Source organism: Bufo gargarizans, chromosome 1, assembly GCF_014858855.1.
Source record: "Bufo gargarizans isolate SCDJY-AF-19 chromosome 1, ASM1485885v1, whole genome shotgun sequence".
NCBI lineage: Eukaryota > Metazoa > Chordata > Amphibia > Anura > Bufonidae > Bufo > Bufo gargarizans.
The window spans coordinates 687,733,854-687,753,052 of NC_058080.1; the positions used below are offsets into that span (position 1 = coordinate 687,733,854).

The following is a 19,199-nucleotide window of genomic DNA, read 5'->3' on the forward strand; positions in this document are numbered from 1 at the left end:
TTTATTATTCATTTTATCTAATACGTTAACCAGGACGCAGCCAATTTTTGTGGTGTTTTTTGTTTTTGTTTTTTTCTTCATTTTTGCTTTTTCTCCCCTTACTTGTTCATTGACAGATATAGGAGGGCTTGTTTATTGTGGGCCGAGTTGTACTTTTTAATGATACCATTGAATGTACCCTATCATGTATGCAGAAAGTGTAAAATAATTAATTTTAGGGTGAAATGGGGAAGGAAAAAAGCAATTCCGCAATTGTTTTTTGGGTTTTGTTTTTACGGTGCCTACTGTGCCGTATTCTGCGGGTCAGTTCAATTACGGCAATATCAAATTGATACCGTTTTTTATGTTATGTTTTTTGAGCCCTATATTCTGACACCCACAACTTTTATTATTTTTCCCCGTTGATGTAGCTACGTAAGGGCTCATTTTTTGAAGGGTGATCTGTCCTTTATATGGTTACCATTTTGAGGTAGATATGACTTTTTGATCACTTTTCATTCCAATGTTTGAGCAGCGAGGTGACCCCAAAAAACATACAGGTAATTTCTGGCCCTGAGCTTTTTTTTTTTCTTATAGCATTCACTTCTATGGGATAAATAACATTATATTTTTAATGAATTTTTTTTTTTTGGTGTAGGTTATGTAAGAAATTGGAAAAGAATTGGTATTTTTTCTTTTTGAACAAAATAATTTTTTATTAGAATTTTCAAAGAAATTTCAATATAACATACAGGAAATTGAATTAGAACCCAACATAGGATTCGCCATTTAGTGTTTTTTCTTTTTAATATACATTATTTAGAACTTTATCTTATTTCTTTTTTTTTTTGTCCCCCCCTAGGGAACTTCAAATTTGATCACACTTTACATCTCAGTGTACATTGATATTTACTGTTATAAGAGGAATACTTACATGGCAGGCCTGGGAGCCTTCACAAAACCCCAGACCGTGATCTTGTCATGGGGGGGGCACGGGTGCCATGGTTGCTACTTCCCTGCTGCATATGGAGCGGGCTCTTCTGCCAAGCCTGCACCATGCACTGTACAGATATTGTGGATGTCACCAGTAGATAAATATATAATATACAGCAGTAGTTCCTGAAATTTTTTCGACTAGGAAATCCCACATAATCTAGGAGGCCAATGTGGAATCCTAAGGGACTGTTCACACATTGAGAATTTTCTCAGGATGGCGGTGCAGTCTAATCTGATCGAATCCACTAATCTTCCTCTTCCAATGCAGGTGAATAGGGTTTTTATAACCCCATTAACATGCTCCGGAAAACTGGGATTTTTATCTGCACCACTGAAAAAAAAAATCTAGTTTAGTCTATGAGGAGAATCAGCATGTTCACTCTTCTCACGGATCCTGGAAAAGCTGCAGGTTAACCCCATGCAGACTGACACCATTTTGAAGGTATTCAATCAGTCTGTGCTGAAATGAAGCTTTCACTTAGGGGCAATTTTCATAGACATCCATAGATGGTGGAAAGAAATTCATATTAAAATGAGGGGCGTAGGAATGGAGACCCATCAAAACTGCTGATAGGGGAACAGTGTGTACCTGGGGGGATCATACAGGTTCCATGACCGAGAAAGACAGACCCTTTGTGTTCAGTTCTCTCAGCACTGAACACTTTCCTAACCTCTTCCTCCTGCGAGACTGCTAAGGGTGGGGATGTCTTCAGTGCAGAGTCGACAGCACCAAGCATGAAGGGACAGTCTCCTGAGCACTTAAAGGCTATGGACACCTTCAGAGGCAATTTTTTACGATTGCATTTTACTCATTTTTGGCAAAAAATAAATACATTTTTGGCCTTTTATTACAAATATTGAGCAGTTCTGTCACAAAGGATTAACCGTTTTTCTAGCTCTGTGACTGGTCATCTAATAAACTACTGAGAGGTCATAAACACTTATTTAAGCCACATTCTTATCAGTAAGATGAGGATTGAGTTTTAATGTGAGAGAGCACAGATAAGGATTGTTGGATATTTTTTTAAGATGAATTTGTTGTAATTAATTTTTTGTATATTTCTTTTTTTCTTCTGTTATTTAGGTGAAAAACCCTTTCAATGTCCTAACTGTCATGAACATTTTGCTAGGAACAGCACACTCAAATGTCACTTAACAGCCTGTCAGCATGGTGTTGGTGCGAAGAAGGGGAGGAAGAAACTATATGAATGTCAGGTACGTGCCCAGTGCATGTCCGCTAAAGCTCCAACAATTGAGATCCCCCACTGACCTGCAAAACGGGGTTGTCCAGTCCCTCGATCCTGGTAGAGAACTGGCTGCGTATGAAAGATCATTTTTCTTTAAACAGTAAAGTCTTTCCACCTGAGAGGCCAAGGTGGATACGGAGATCTGAGCGTGGTCAAAATATTTGTAGACCTTGAGAGCAGGTTGAAGTAGCCCCCCTGAAAGTAGTGGGGTGCTGATGTGCATAGATCCTCCTCTCCCTGTGTAACTGTATATGACCCCGTGGAGAGGGATAACATATGGGGACGCAACTGAACGGAATGCATTTTGGTGCATTCCGTTTAGTTCATTTTTGTCCCTATTGACAATGAATGGGGACAAAACTGAAGCGTTTTTTTTTTTTTTTTTTTTTTTTTTTTTTTTTTTTCAGGTATTGAGCCGCTGTGACGGATCTCAATACCGGAAAACTAAAACGCTAGTGTGAAAGTAGCCTTAGTTTCTCAACAAAAAACAAAATTAGACAAATGTTAAAGATGGGCATAATACAGGTTATGCCCATTATGAATGCCAGACCCAGACCTCCCAGAGTTATGGTGCTCTAACTCCCATTTAGGTGAATCACATGAGGTTGAGCTTTTGTGTCCACAATATGGTAGCAATAAAACATCCGTGTTACTCCTGTCTGAAAGCGACCTTAGGCTGCGTTCACATCTCCGGCAGGTAAACCCGGTAGTCTGTTCCAGCAGAGGTATGCTTGCAGAAACTTGGCATTTCTCCCGGTTAACCGTCAGATCCCAGGATGGAGATCCGGTGGTATCCAGCTGTCCTGCTCGAGCAGACTGCTGGATTTACCTGATGGAGATGTGACTGGAGCCTTAGCTACCACATTACACCGGATCTATCTGGGTAGTGGATCCTACAGATCCACAGACGGAGGGCAGCGCCTCAGGTTTGGAGTCAGTGGGCAACAGCTGATGAGTAGAACCAATTCATAGTAACAAAATCAGGAGACAGAATTCATAGTCAAACAGATTTGTGAATGACAGGCAAATATTTCATGGCCCCCGTTTCAGTGTTTTGAGAGCACATTCTGGTATTACACCTTGATATATTATTTTTACATTATTTTGTGAGTAAACCTGTTTGGATGTGAATTTTAGGTGCCGTACTTTTTATGCTTTTTTATTTTTTAAATAATCCTGTTTGCTTGTCACAACTACTTAAAGGTGGTCTACTTTCAGGACTTGCAGGAGATAGGGTTTAGGGGTGCCCTTACTTTTCAAGGTATTGTATAGTTTATCACTTCTGTAAACCTATCCAGATTTTCAGTCTTTTCAGTTCTTGTTCTGAAGATGTATACATAAACCTGCCCATGCGGATCTTTTATTTTTAGGCATTGTAGTGCATCTAACTTTCTGCTTGGGTCACACTCTTAGCCACTAATATCAACTTTTATGTTGGGGTACTTTCACACTTGCGGCAGAGTATTCCGGCAGGCAGTCCCGTCTCTGGACGCAAACTGATGGCATTTGTCAGACTGATCCGGATGCGGATCAGTCTGACAAATGCATTGAAATACCGGATCCGTCTCTCTCCAGTGTCATCCGGAAAAACGGATCCGGTATTTATTTTTTTCACAGATTTAAAGGTCTGTGCATGCGCGGACCAGAAGAACGGATCCGTCAATGTGGCACTAATACATTCCTATGGAAATTAATGCCGGCATTCCGGCAAGTGCTCAGGATTTTTGGCCGGAGAGAAAAATACAGCGTGCTCCGGCCAAAAAAACGTAAGAGGGACTGAACTGATGCACCCTGATTGGATTACTCTCCATTCAGAATGCATTAGGATAAAACTGATCAGTTCTTTTCCGGTATTGAGCCCCAGTGACGGAACTCAATACCGGAAAACAAAAACGCTAGTGTGAAAGTACCCAAATTTTTATGAACAATTCCATTCTGATGAAAACATTGCATAAAGGCGTATAAAGTGTATAAACTGTGTATAAAGTGCTGAGGGGTTTATTTTAATGTTGTAATTTAGGTTTTATTTGTACATTCTTGGCGACCAGAGGTGCAATACTGTCCAAAAACCCCATGGCAATAAAAGGGGTAAATAAATGATGAATGTTTTCTGATATATAGCTACATCAATCTGCTCAGCTCCTCGTGCTCTGTAAGATGCTGCCTGCAGATAGAGCAACATGTTCAAAGTCACAGGTTCCCTTTAAAATGGTTGTCCAGGGTTTATCATTGATGGACTATCCTTTGGGTAGATCATCACTAGCTGATCTGCGGGGGTCCGGCACTCCACACCCCAGATGATCAGCTGGTCTGTGTAGCTCCAGTGAACACCAGAGCTACACAGCACCATTGACATATAGTGGTGGGAGCTCATTAATACAATGCTAGCGCTGTAGTAGCGAGTTCCTGCTGGCGCTGTGTAGCTTTGGCGCTGTCTTCCATCAATGGAGCTACACAGACCAGCTGATCAGTATGGGCGCGGAGTGTCTGATCAGCTGGTGATGTTTTATCCTGAGGATAGGTCATCACTTACAGAACCCTGACGAAAAGTCATTCATTATTTCAAAATGTGCTAACATAGGTATGTACGGGGGTCACAGTGTGACGATACCTGCATTAAAACACTTTTCTGCCTTGTTTCTAGGTTTGCGATAGCGTCTTTAATTGCTGGGACCAGTTTAAAGACCACCTAGTTCTTCACACTGGCGACAAACCCAACCATTGCACGCTGTGTGACATGTGGTTTATGCAAGGCAGCGAGCTACGGAGACATCTCCGTGATACTCACAACATCGCTGAGAGAATAGTGACTGAGGTCGTCCTTCCCTCCGAACAAACCGAAACAGAGGCAGGATCCTCGATGGCATTTGTGGAGCAGGTGGAACAAGTCCATGTGGTGCCGGTGGATCAAGTCATTCAAGTTCAAGTTGATCCACCTCAACTAACTGTTGGTCACTTGCACCAGGATCTTCTAGAAGTGAACCAAGTGAAAGGTGCCCACATACTGGATCTCCAGGCGCAGGTTCATATGGGTCACATAGAGGTCGAGCATCTTCAGATAGACCCAGGAACTGAGGTTCACGTTGAGGAAGTGCACGTTGAACATGTTAATCAGATAGACATGGAAGAGGTGGAGGCACAACTTCTGGATGAGTCCAGTATTCAACATATTGAACATACTATTGAGGACCAATCCTGCCAGGCAGAGGTTGCCGGATATCATCAAATCGTCCACACAGGGGCCGACAACATACAGATAAGACAGATTGAGATGACACATATAGAAGCTGCAGCTGAATAGGAAGGACATTACGGTAGAACTCAGAAGGCTGGTTTGTGCTTAGCAGAGGTTTCTACTGCGTTTCGAGGCGTTGTCTAGGGATGGAAAGACAGACATGTTTGTTTTCCTCTAGAAATAGTACCACACCTGTTCACAGGTTGTAAGTGGTATTACAGTGCAGCCCAGTTCACTTTGATGCAGGCTTGGCAGTGTTTCAGGACGAAATTGGCCATGATTTTCTAAACCTGGGTGACCCCCTTTATTGGAAAATGCCCTCCATCGTCTGCTCCTCGAGCGCCCTGCGCTATGTTCCTCTGTTGAAGAAGGGAATGATTGTGGTTGTCACACGGATATTACCTAACATATTACTTCTAATCATCCAAAGTATTTATCTTCCGCCTAAAGGACTGATTATGCGACATATGGCAGTGTGTAAGCGGCTTAAAGAAAAACTCCAGTCAGTCGTTTCCTATAGCACTGATGTGTTCTTTACCTGTACATTGTGAAGGCGTTGTGCAGCAGTTACATATTAGTCACGCGTCATAAATATCAGATCATCCGGGATCCGACTCCCGACAGTCCTGCTGATCGGCTGCTTCACAATTACACTGTGCCGCCTCTGCGAGTGAGACGACACGCAGTGTAGTTCTGAAGCAGAATCGGTGCTGGCACAAGCTCTGCCTCCTCTTAAAACCGCTGATCGCCAGGAGTCGATCCCCCGCCGATCTGATATTGAGGAACCCCTTTAATTCTCTCTGTTTGCTGCAGTCGTTTCTACATTGATAGATTTATCTCTATGACCCGCCTTTCCACACACCAAAAGTGTCATACGTAAGTTCCACCCATGGTGGGAAATACTAATAAAGGGGGAGACTTAACGAAACTGTCTAAAAGCAAAACTGCCAGTGTTGCCCATACCCGCCAATCACAGCGCAGCTTTTATTTAATATTCTGCTCTTGAAAAATGAAAGCTGCGCTTTGATTGGTTGCTATGGACAGCAAAGCGTTTTTCTAGACCATTTCATAAAAACTGCCCGCTATGTAATAAAGCTATGTTCTCATTTTCTTTCATCATTGGTATTCTGCGGGGGAAACCGACGTAACATCATGCTTTGACTGGATTATTTCTTTAAGCTCATGTGATGTGAAAAATATTCTCTTGAACTCCTTTGTTAATATACAGTGTCTAATGTAAAGAGATTATTGCAATTTTTTAGGGGGTCTTTTATAACCAGACTACCAGCTACGCACCTGCAGCACCCACCGCCGCGATCTTATCTAGGTGCTCTGCCTATTGTATATTTAATACACTCTCCGGCTGCCCTGCCAATTCTATTCAGTCTTAGACAACCCATTTAAGATAGAGAAGCCTGTCAGATCTTCTTGTCAGCCTTGTCTTCTATTTTAAAGGGGTTGTCTGATCGCTGACTCAATTTAATGGGGGCTCCCCAGGTTACAGAGCCCCTGTTCTCATGATCTGTGGTGGCCTCAGCGGTAGGGGTCCCACTGATCTGATAGTTTTCCCTATCCTGTGGATAGGGGATTATTTGTTATAACCAGAATACCCCTTTAAGGTTCTGCACAATAAAGAAAAAAGACTCCCACCTCTTCTAAGCAGATCTGTTCCAGCACAGATGGTCCTGTCTCCGCTGCTTATGTCCCATTCGTTGTCACAGGTACCTCTGCAACCATTCACTGGCCTCAGCGGTGACATGCCACTTGGTGACGTCACCACTGAATACAGCGAATGGCTCCAGTAGGGCGTGTGATGACGGACGGTACGTCACACTTCTGAGAACCGGAGGCCACAAGGATTGGACCTTTAACACTGGAACAGAGCTGCTTGAAAGAGGTGAGTGTTTATATTTCTTTAAATTGCACGGATTCCGTCCCTTAAAGGGGTTGTCCACTTTTTACTATTGATGACCTATCCTCAGGATAGGTCATCAGTATCAGATCGGTGGGGGTCCGACTCCCAGCACCCTCGCCAATCAGCTGTTTGAAGAGAACGCAGTGCTCATACCAGCACTTCCTCCTCTGCTCTGTTTACCTGCTTGCCGCAGTTGCAGTGGGGAGCAGGTGTAATTACAAGTGTGGCGTCCCCATCCACTTCTATGGGACAGCTCTGTTGTATTCACTTGAACAGAGAGGCCTTTCCCATGGAAGTGAATGGGGACGCCACACTTGTAATTACACTTGCTAATAAACAGAGTAGAGAAAGCAGCACTCATATGAGCACGGCCTTCTCTTCAAACAGCTGATCGGGGGGGGGGGGGGGGGGGTTGTCGAGTGTCAGACCCCCCACTGATCTACTATTAATGACCTATCCTGAAGATAGGTCTTCAATAGTAAAAGGCAGACAACCCCTTTAATTTAAGGACGGACAACCCCTTTAAAAGGAAGCTGTTGGGTCCCTTCTGCTGCACTCTGAGGTCACATAGTGTAATGACTGATGAGCTGATTTCGGCGGCCTGTCACTTATGTGGATTCTGCAGTGTGCGGCCAGCAAGGAGTCTGCTTAGATTCATGAGATACTGATTGGGAGGTTTCTCTGGATGCACAGTAATAGGAAGAATTAATCATCATGGGGGGGATCTGATGAATATCATCAGGCTCATTACTACAGCACTGGTTAGGAGCTGCATTCTGAAAAACCACTCCAAACATCCACGTAAGTAACAAATGTGTAAACTGAAAGTCCATCTTGTACCGGCGTTTACATCTTTATAACAGTCAGCTGCATAACCCCTGCAGAGGAAGAACAAGATGAAAAATTCACACTGCTGGAGGCCACCACTAGGGGGAGCTCACTGCACTATGTTTTATAATTGAGTGGCATGTATAAACCATGTGCAGCGATCGTGGTGGCTACAGGCAGATTTAATCTCTATGCATTATTCTGTTTTTAGAATTATGGAGCTCCAAACCCTGTAATGTTCAAGGGTGGGCGTTTATTGTACCTTCAACCCAATGAAAATAATCTGAGGTTGCTAGGGATGTATGCTTCTTTCTGTTGCAGCTCGGGGGAGCGTGTCCTTTCTGTTGCAGCTCGGGGGAGCGTGTCCTTTCTGTTGCAGCTCGGGGGAGCGTGTCCTTTCTGTTGCAGCTCGGGGGAGCGTGTCCTTTCTGTTGCAGCTCGGGGGAGCGTGTCCTTTCTGTTGCAGCTCGGGGGGAGCGTGTCCTTTCTGTTGCAGCTCGGGGGGAGCGTGTCCTTTCTGTTGCAGCTCGGGGGGAGCGTGTCCTTTCTGTTGCAGCTCGGGGGAGCGTGTCCTTTCTGTTGCAGCTCGGGGGGAGCGTGTCCTTTCTGTTGCAGCTCGGGGGGAGCGTGTCCTTTCTGTTGCAGCTCGGGGGGAGCGTGTCCTTTCTGTTGCAGCTCGGGGGGAGCGTGTCCTTTCTGTTGCAGCTCGGGGGGAGCGTGTCCTTTCTGTTGCAGCTCGGGGGAGTGTGTCCTTTCTGTTGCAGCCCAGGGGGGCGTGTCCTTTGTGCTGCGTTTCTCTCCTTATCACAACTTAAGAGGCTGTTGAAGGATGGAACTGAACATATGCGCATCCATCTCAGCGAGGTGGACAGAAAAAAAACTAAACAAACAGCAGGTGGCACTGTACAGGTACATTTTATTGAATAACTCAGTGCCTTGTGGGACAACCCCTTTAAGTGGAGAACCTCTGTAAGCCAAGAGCTGGGCAGGTGCAGGGACATAGCTAACCCTTTTAAAATTGTTTCATAGAAAAGTACACAAGTTTGGGGGCAACTTGATCCCCTGATTGATGTAGATTACCTCTGGGGCTTTACAGAATCTGTTCTCACCCCTGATGCACCCATCCATCCACCCTCTCCATAGTTATCATTACTTTAAGCCTTTCCCAGACCTGAGCTGTGAAAGGACCATTGTACTGCTCTTTACTCTGTCCTCCTTGGTCAGACGTGAGGAATGTACGGTGTGGGTGACACCAGCGCTGCACACACTGGTGCAAAGACTTGCTGCTCATATCAACCAATCAGATTTCAGCTTAATTTCTAGTGCTTCTGAAACAAATGCAGGGCTGTGATTGGTTAGGTGAGCCACTGGCCATACACATTAGAGAAATGTTGGGCGCACCTGCCAATTTCGGTGGGGTTGGCTGATTAGACGTGTTGGATTTCAACATGTCAAATCTTTTTGTTCTTCCTCTACAGGACACTTGCATACTCAGCCCATCATGCATGTTTGAGATCAGTAGAAATAGCTGCCAGCTGAATGGGTGTGTATGGCTGGCTTAAAGGGATTGTCTCACTTCAGCAAATAGCATTTATCATGTAGAGAAAGTGAATACAAGGCACTTATTAATGTATTGTTATTGTCCATATTGCTTCCTTTGCTGGCTGGATTCATTTTTCTATCACATTATACACTGCTCGTTTCCATGGTTACGACCATCCTGCAATCCATCAGCTGTGGTCGTGAAAACTAGAGAAATAAAGTATTATTTATGTTGGCGAGAACGTACTTGTAAGCGTATACAGGGCACACCGTTTATAAGCCAATGTGCCAGCACAGGGACGAAAAGCCTATGACCTAGATGGAATGTAATTATCACAGTGGATGGCTCCGTTTCTAGGGGGTGGTACAGAAGCATGCGTTGATTTAGCTTGTCCATAGCTCTTGAATGTGTCCACCGTCCCTCCATAACCTCTCCCAATCCCATCGACCATAGGTGAGGACCACCTGACGGGACTTCTTTTGGGTAGTCAGCACTTTCTGCTGTCCTTCCTATTTCCTCCCTGGCAGTGGAAGGGAGAACATTTGCCTTGCTGAAGGTGGTAAAGGAAGAACCGTAGAAGTGATCTCTGCTAGCGGGAGCGATCCCTGGATCTGACCCCGCAGAGATGGGATGATACATGGAAAGAGCAGGATACGGTTGCCGTTATGGATGCTTTTCAGGGTAATTTAAAATTGAATAGAGCCATCCATTCATTTTATTTTATTTTTGTCATTCTAAAAAGTATTGAATGCATTTTGTAAAGGTCCTTATTCCTGTGTCCAAAAAAGAGTGAGGCTCCGATTTTGTGGAGATTTCTTTTTTTTTACAGCAATCTTTGCTCGGTTATGGAAACTTCAAGCCATGACATTTCCCCGCGCTAAAGAGAAATGGGGCTGAAAAGAGGATTGTAATTATGTTATTCCATGATACTGGACAATAAAACAATTCCGCCATGAAACGGCCCGTGTCCATGATTGTCTTATTTCTGTCCTTTTCCGTCAAGTGCAAAATGTTTTTTACTGACCACTGATGGGAGATTCTTAGTAAATTCATTTATATCTGAGCAGTGTCCGTGGAATACGGCCGGCAAATTACAGATACATGGATCCTGCACAGCCACCCTCATTGATGAAACAAGTACGGATTTTTTCACGGATGTCCACGGAGGCCGAAAACTGGTGCAGGAAACACTGCCCCAAAGACTCATTCAGAGTGGGGAATATGCATTGTTAGGGCTCATGCACATAAACGTAAGGTCCCAGTGCCCGTATTGCGGACAGTAAATGGCTTGAATGGGTGTGCGCGATCTGCAAGATAAGACTGAAGATAGGACTTCACCTATATTTTGTGGAGCGGAGGCACTACGAAGCGCTTCTGTGGCCTTTCGGGTCTGCAAAAAGATATGTTCTATCTTTGGCCGTATCTTGCGGATCGCGGGCCCATTCAGTCAATGGGTCTGCGCCATCATACGGAGTGCACACGGCTGCCCGTGCATTACGGATCTCTATTTGCTGTCTGCAGCACCGGCACGGAGTCAGTACCGTTGTGTCCATGATCCCTTAGATGTTCTTGGTCATTCTTTCATCTATAATTTGTTTTAGATAATAAATCATGACAGGGGCAGGGCCAAAGTTGGCATTTGCCCCTCATGGTGTCACTAGGGTGGCCACTGGCTTCACCCCAGAAAGCTGGACCTCACAGGACACGCCCCCATCGCCAGCTGGAAAAAAAAAACGGGGAGGGAAGAACTTTCTGATGGGAAGGTGAGCCCGGGGTGCTTATCTCCCCCTCAGTCAGCCACAGGAACATGTCTGCGGCTCTAGTGACTGACTGGGGGTGAGAGAAGCCTCGGTCAGTTGCTGCAGTTCACGCTCAGACTGCACAGTGCGGCTGTCTGAGGGTGAGCTACTGAAAAGGTGGACATCCCTGCGTCCGTCCAGGCCCTGTGCCGGACAGAGGACAGGGAGCCTGAAACCCGGACGTCTGGCCACCCTAGGTGTCACTGAGGCACAGATATGTGCTGTTACTGTTCTCCCTCCCCTTTTCTTTCTCCATCTTTTCTCCTCAGGTCTCTATGTTAGCCGGTGACTGGATAGTGGTTATGATTGGCCATGGTGGTTGCTGGGCAGTGTGCTATTTTTATCCCCTTCTGTGGATTGGCCAAAGGGCAGTTTCGGCGGGAATTTCGAGTATTTATGGAGGTCACTCACCCTGGGAGCTCTGTCAGCTCTGAAGGTTCAAGTCAGAAGAACGTGCCCTGCCCGCCCTCCCTGTTTATTTTAGTGGAGGTCTTGTTAAATGGGGAGGGGGAGAGGTAGTCGCTCAGCTTTGCTCAGTTTATAATGGACTTTAATTTAACATCAGTGGGATGGATTTGTTAATATTTATGGTTACCCCTTTTAATAAAGACGGCGGCCGTTTTAATCCATAATTGAAGTACAGTCAGGTCCATAAATATTGGGACATGGACACAATTCTAACATTTTTGGCTCTATACACCACCACAATAGATATGAAAAGAACAAGATGTGCTTTAACCCCTTCAGGACACTGCCATATTTCACCTTAAGGACCAGGCCATATTTTGCAAATCTGACCAGTGTCACTTTATAAGGTGATGACTTTAAAACGTTTTGACTTATCCAGGCGATTCTGAGATATTTTTTCTCGTCACATATTGTACTTTGTGACACTGGTAAAATGGAGTAAAAAAAAAATTCATTTTTATTTATAAAAAAAACAAAATTTGCCAAAGATTTGGAAAAATTTGCAAATTTCCAAGTTTCAATTTCTCTACTTCTATAATACATAGTAATAACTACAAAATAGTTACTTTACATTCCCCATATGTCTACTTCATGTTTGGATAATTTTGGGAATGACATTTTATTTTTTAGAGATGTTACAAGGCTTAGAAGTTTAGAAGCAAATCATGAAATTTTCAATGGACCACTTTTCAAGGACCAGTTCAGGTCTGAAGTCACTTTGTGAGGCTTACATAATAGAAACTACCCAAAAATCACACCATTCTAGAAACTACACCCTCAAGGTATTCAAAACTGATTGTACAAACTTTCCACAAGAATTAATGGAAAATAGATAGAATTTCAAAATTTCACTTTTTGGCCAGATTTTCAATTTTAATAATTTTTTTCCAGTTACAAAGCAAGGGTTAACAGCCAAACAAAACTCAATATTTATGGCTCTGATTCTGTAGTTTACAGAAACACCCCATATGTGGTCGTAAACCGCTGTACGGGCACACGGCAGGGCGCAGAAGGAAAGGAATGCCATACGGTTTTTGGAAGGCAGATTTTGCTGGACTGTTTTTTTGATAATGTCCCATTTGAAGCCCCCCTGTAATGGGACAGAATAATCATAAATCAAACTTTCACTTTTTTATACTTGGTTGCAAATCCTTTGGAGTCAACTACAGCCTGAAGTCTGGAACGCATAGACATCACCAGACGCTGGGTTTCATCCCTGGTGATGCTCTGCCAGGCCTCTACTGTAACTGTTTTCAGTTCCTGCTTGTTCTTGGGGCATTTTCCCTTCAGTTTTGTCTTCAGCAAGTGAAATGCATGCTCAGTCGGATTCAGGTCAGGTGATTGACTTGGCCATTGCATAACATTCCACTTCTTTCCCTTTAAAAAACTCTTTGGTTGCTTTTGCAGTATGCTTTGGATCATTGTCCATCTGCACTGTAAAGCGCCGTCCAATGATTTCTGAAGCATTTGGCTGAAATTTGAGCAGATAATATTGCCCGAAAGACTTCAGAATTCATCCTGCTGCTTTTGTCAGCAGTCACATCATCAATAAATAAGAGAACCAGTTCAATTGGCAGCCATACATGCCCACGCCGTGACACTACCACCACCATGCGTCACTGATGAGGTGGTATGCTTAGGATCATGAGCAGTTCCTTTCCTTCTCCATTCTCTTCTCTTCCCATCACTCTGGTACAAGTTGATCTTGGTCTCATCTGTCCATAGGATGTTGTTCCAGAACTGTGAAGGCTTTTTTAGATGTCGTTTGGCAAACTCTAATCTGGCCTTCCTGTTTTTTGAGGCTCACCAATGGTTTACATCTTGTGGTGAACCCTCTGTATTCACTCTGGTGAAGTCTTCTCTTGATTGTTGACTTTGACACACATACACCTACCTCCTAGAGAGAGTGTTCTTGATCTCGCCAACTGTTGTGAAGGGTGTTTTCTTCACCAGGGAAATAATTCTTTGGTCATCCACCACAGTTTTCCGTGGTCTTATGGGTCTTTTGGTGTTGCTGGTGCGTTCCTTCTTTTTACGAATGTTCTAAACAGTTGTTTTGGCCACGCCTAATGTTTTTGCTATCTCTCTGATGGGTTTGTTGTGTTTTTTCAGCCTAATGATGGTTTGCTTCACTGATAGTGACAGCTCTTTGGATCTCATCTTGAGAGTTGACAACAACAGATTCCAAATGCAAATAGCACACTTAAAATGAACTCTGGACCTTTTATCTGCTCACTGTAATTGGGATAATGAGGGAATAACACACACCTGGCCATGGAACAGCTGAGAAGCCAATTGTCCCATTACTTTAGGTCCCTTAAAAAGTGGGAGGCACATATGCAAACTGTTGTAATTCCTACACCGTTCACCTGATTTGGATGTAAATACCCTCAAATTAAAGCTGACAGTCTGCAGTTAAAGCACATCTAGTTTGTTTAATTTCAAATCCATTGTGGTGGTGTATAGAGCCAAAAATGTTAGAATTGTGACAATGTCCCAATATTTATGGACCTATGTCTTTTATTTATTAAGTGGTTAGTAGTTAAGTTGGCCTTTTTTCCTTGTAGTTGCTTTATTTTCTAATTTTTATACAGAATCTGTCTTTTTGATCGATTGTTCTACTTACTGTTCATGACGCAGATACACGAGTATATTTTATTTTAAGATATATATGTCTCACCTGTCAGATTCAGCTGTATTCTTGCAAATGCAGAGAAGCCTGCGGGTGCTGAAGGGGGTCACAAATCTTCCACCCTAAAACTGTCAATGTCCCTCTTGTTCTTTGTTGGTGTAATATTTGTGACTAAGTATTTGTAGCAGGAATTCCGGGCCTCAAGTGGTCAGAAAATGGATGAATGACATTAAACTATGACTTTCTGTGACTGTAGAAAGTTATGACCTCAGGCTGACCAGACATGAATCTCAGGCGAGACCAAATACCTCAGACAACATCAGCAGATTCCTCTGTGCAAAACAAAAAATGCAGATACCAGGTGTTGTCTGGCCTAAAGAAACACATTTCTTATACCCTTGTAGGGATATTTGGAGTTAAAGGGGTTGTCTCACTTCAGTGAATGGCATTTATCATGTAGAGAACGTTAATACAAGGCACTTTCTAATGTATTGTGATTGTCCATATTGCCTCCTTTGCTGGCTGGATTCATTTTTCCATCACATTTAATTTAGGGGCATCCTCTGTTCATATTCTTGGCCAGAGTGGAGAGCATTTACAACAGTCCTCTCCCTTTGGAGGACCAGTCCTGTCCTGCAGTATACAGATAACCCATGGATTTCAATAAGGTTTACCTTTGGGATTAGCATATTGTTATGGGACTCTTCTAACAAGTAGAGATTGTCCAGGGCCAACAAGTCCTTTGTTTTTTCTGATTAGTGAATTTTTTTTCTGATTAATTGAACTACAACATGATTTTAACTTAGAAAACCAAACTGAAAAAAACGCTAAAAAGTGCCTCTACTTCATGAATCAAATTGTATCAGGAAGATGAAGTAATACTGACGTAACATCTATAATTTTAGTAGGCGCAAAAATGGCACACATTGCAACAAATTTGCCAAAGCTCGCTAAACAGGTTGAACCCTCTTCCTTTTCTTATGGCTGGTACACGTCACCTTTATATCTTCAACTATATGTTTTACAACTTTTAACCAAGACCCAGCTTCTAGACACTTCTCAGTACTATCGAGGAAGGTGCAAAAAGTGTCTAAAAGTGTAACGGTCAGTGGGTGTGAACCCACCGTGCCAACTTACCAGTTTGACTTTGGGCTAAACCTAAGGGGGTTGTTCTGGTATTTATCCTGTAAACCTTATACAGGGATCTGGACTTCACCGTAGGGAACCAACCAGACCGCTACCCTCTGGAGTAATCCTGGTGTAGTTGGCTGCTGACCCAGACATCAGAGACATCAGCACCAAGGTAAAAAAACGTATTCTGAACACAGTCCAAAGTTGGGGCAGGCAGAGTATGCGCGTAATCCAGGTCACAAGTTCGGGGTAGGCGGCAAGGAGCAGAATTAGTAGACAGGCAAGGTATGGTACATGGATATCCAGACGTGAACACCTTCACTGGTTACTAGCAAGTAGAAAACCTCAAAGCTCAGGCAATAAGGTGCATCCAAAGCCCAGCTAAATTAACACTCCAAGCGTTGAAAGTAAGATCACTGAGCACTAGTCCCAATACACACAGGGAGAATAGAACGATGCCTGCTCTTGCCTGGGACAGCAGGACAGCTATGGACGTGAGCCGCTAGCCTAACAAAAAGATATAAGCAACATTTTTGGCAGAATTCTGCTGCATTTTGCAAGGTCTTTAAAGAAGAACTGTAGGAGAAACACAGCTTCTTATTATTATGTATATTGTATTTACAGTACCCCAGACCAGGGGGTATCTGCAAAATGGTTTGTTATTAGCCTCATGTTTCCCCTCCTTTAGGCCCAAAAAGCTACTGAAATTAACAGATCTCTGCAAGATCTACACAAAGAGAATAAGAAAAAGAAGACCTGCTATTACAGTCATTCAGACTTTGCTATAATGAGGGGCCCTGTTATTAAGATACCCATCACACTTGGACATGTCCAGGTCAGACTTCCCTTCAAAACCCTGTATCTCGCAGTGAACACTACAGCCACCATTGCGCGAGTACTATTGCCCCCAGAGATTCTACTGAGGGAAGAGAGCCATAAGTCGCATCCTTTGTCTAAATCCATATATCATTATCTGTGATAGAATTGCACTGTGTACAGTTGGAACTATATTGGTTGGATGAACTACAACTCCTATTTTGCACTTGAGTAAGGGGAGATGTTTATTGTAACTCTAGCCTGGTTTTCTGACTCCTACACCATACCCTGGCCATTGCACCCTATACCCCCTGCCAAGCCCCCACACCAAACTTACAAAATCACAGGCACCCCAACTACCATCAGGCGGCAGCCTCAGACATATCATTATTGAATTCCAGATTTCATCCTGCTGTCTCTGCCTTCAGCATCACATGAGCAGGTGGCGTTAGTACCAACTCTGCTTGCTGGCTCTGCCTGAAGAGGACAATGTGATCATGCATACATTGATCATCTCATTTTAACTGTGTGCAGGATCCTGTCTGATCGTCAGCAGTTACTGTCATAGGAGACAGCATCGCAGTTCATGACCCAGAAGAAGCCGATCAAAGCAAGACTGAAGCAGGACTGTAGTGATCTCTTGGGTAGCAGTGTGGACTTTATGCACTTCTGTGTGAAAATCATCTGGCAAAGAATGTGATATTTTTTTTCTTAACCCCCCAGTGATTGACATTTCAAGTATCAGCATTGTTTCATCTGTTACACCTGTTATGGAAGTTAAAGAGATTGGCCAGGATTAGAAAAACATGGCTGCTTTCTTCCTAAAAACAGCACCACACCTGTCCATAGTACTGCCCTGCAGCTGCACTGAAGTCAATGGAGCTGAGCTGCAATACCACATGCCGCCCATGGACAGGTGTGGCGCTGTTTTTCTAATCCTGGACAACCCCTTAAAGGCTTCTTTCACACGGGCGCAATGCACCCGCACTGAATCCGAACCCATTCATTTCTATGGGGCTGTGCACATGAGCGGTGATTTTCACGCATCACTTGTGCATTGCGTGAAAATCGCAGCATGCTCTATTTTGTGCATTTTTCACGCAACGCAGGCCCCTATAGAAGTGAATGGGGCTGCGTGAAAATCGCAAGCATCTGCAAGCAAGTGCGGATGCAATGCGATTTTCACGCACGGTTGTTAGGAGACAATCGGGATGGGGACCCGATCATTATAATTTCCCCTTATAACATGGTTATAAGGGAAAATAATAGCATTCTTAATAAAGAATGTTTAGTAAAATAGCGCTGGAGGGGTTAAAAAATAAATTAAAAAAATTAAACTCACCTTAATCCACTTGTTCGCGCAGCCGACATCTCTTCTGTCTTCTTCTTTGAGGAAAAGGACCTGTGGTGACGTCACTGCGCGCATCACATGGTCCGTCACCATGGTGAGTTATATTTTTAAATATTTTTTTTTTAACCCCTCCATCACTATGTTACTATACATTCTGTATAAAGAATGCTATTATTTTCCCTTATGACCATGTTATAAGGGAAAATAATAAAATCTACACAACACCTAACCCAAACCCAAACTTCTGTGAAGAAGTCCGGGTTCGGGTCTGGGTACCAAACATGCCGATTTTTCTCACGCACGTGCAAAACGCATTAAAACGTTTTGCACTCGCGGGGAAAAATCGTGCATTTTCCCGCGACGCACCTGCTTCTTATCCGGCCCTCACACGTGATGCCTATGTAAAAGAGGCCTAACTGTTTTGTAATATGGGCCCTCTACTCATCTGTCCCCTGATGACGGAATCCATAATGCAATTCACCTTTTACAAGTAAAGAAGTGTGAACGAATTTCAAAATATGAAATTCGCTCATCTCTAGTCACCTTGCCTGAGCTGTTCTTAACAGCATTTAGAAAGCATAAAAAAAAAAATGCTATATCGCAGCCCCATTGGCCATAGACACGATGGTCAGGACCTCATTGACTTCTATGGGAGAGTTTTCTAGGCATGGTCTGTGACCTGTGCGGAGGTCATTGTACAAGGAAAGAATAGATAAGGTCTGACAATCACCTATTGTGAATGGTGGATCCTGTCTTATCTGTACACAGAGGTGATATCATTACAGGCAGGATTAGAATGACAGATAAGCAGGTAACTGCAGTAACATGATTTGCATAGACCTGTGATGGCTAACCTCCGGCACTCCAGCTGTGGTAAAACTACAACTCCCTTCTCAGAACTCCGTAGAAATGAATGGAACATGCTGGGAGTGCCCGTGGTTAGCCACAGACCAAGAAGTGGTGCCGATTATTAGGCTCATTGGCCAGGGCGAAAACTGCAGGATTTTATGGTTTTTGTGTAAATATAAATAGTGACATGAAAAATAAAAAATGAAATCATCCAAATTCTTTACAAATATGTTAAACATAAAAAAGTGATTTCAACAATAGGTCGTTTTCTGATGACCTTTCCTTTAAGTTAAAATGTACGTCCAATGAAATGTAAGCAATGTCACAAGTTATGGTGAAGACACAACCTGAAGAGTGAGCGCTCCAAGTGCTCAGGCAGCTCTCCAGGTTGTGTCTTAGGCGACATTCAC

At 43.5% G+C, this 19,199-nt stretch overlaps 1 protein-coding gene across 3 annotated transcripts in view; it reads left to right on the forward strand.

Moving 5' to 3' along the window:
• ZNF131 (zinc finger protein 131) overlaps positions 1-7,515 on the forward strand; it is a 17,925-nt gene extending 10,410 nt beyond the window's left edge. For all 3 annotated transcript variants that reach the window (XM_044276194.1, XM_044276196.1, XM_044276195.1), the window contains 2 exons: positions 2,060-2,190; positions 4,867-7,515. In XM_044276194.1, coding sequence (XP_044132129.1) covers positions 2,060-2,190; positions 4,867-5,523 — 788 coding nt within the window. In that variant the 3' untranslated portion in view covers positions 5,524-7,515. The remainder of the gene's footprint in view (positions 1-2,059; positions 2,191-4,866) is intronic.
• Positions 7,516-19,199: the final 11,684 nt, after the last annotated feature.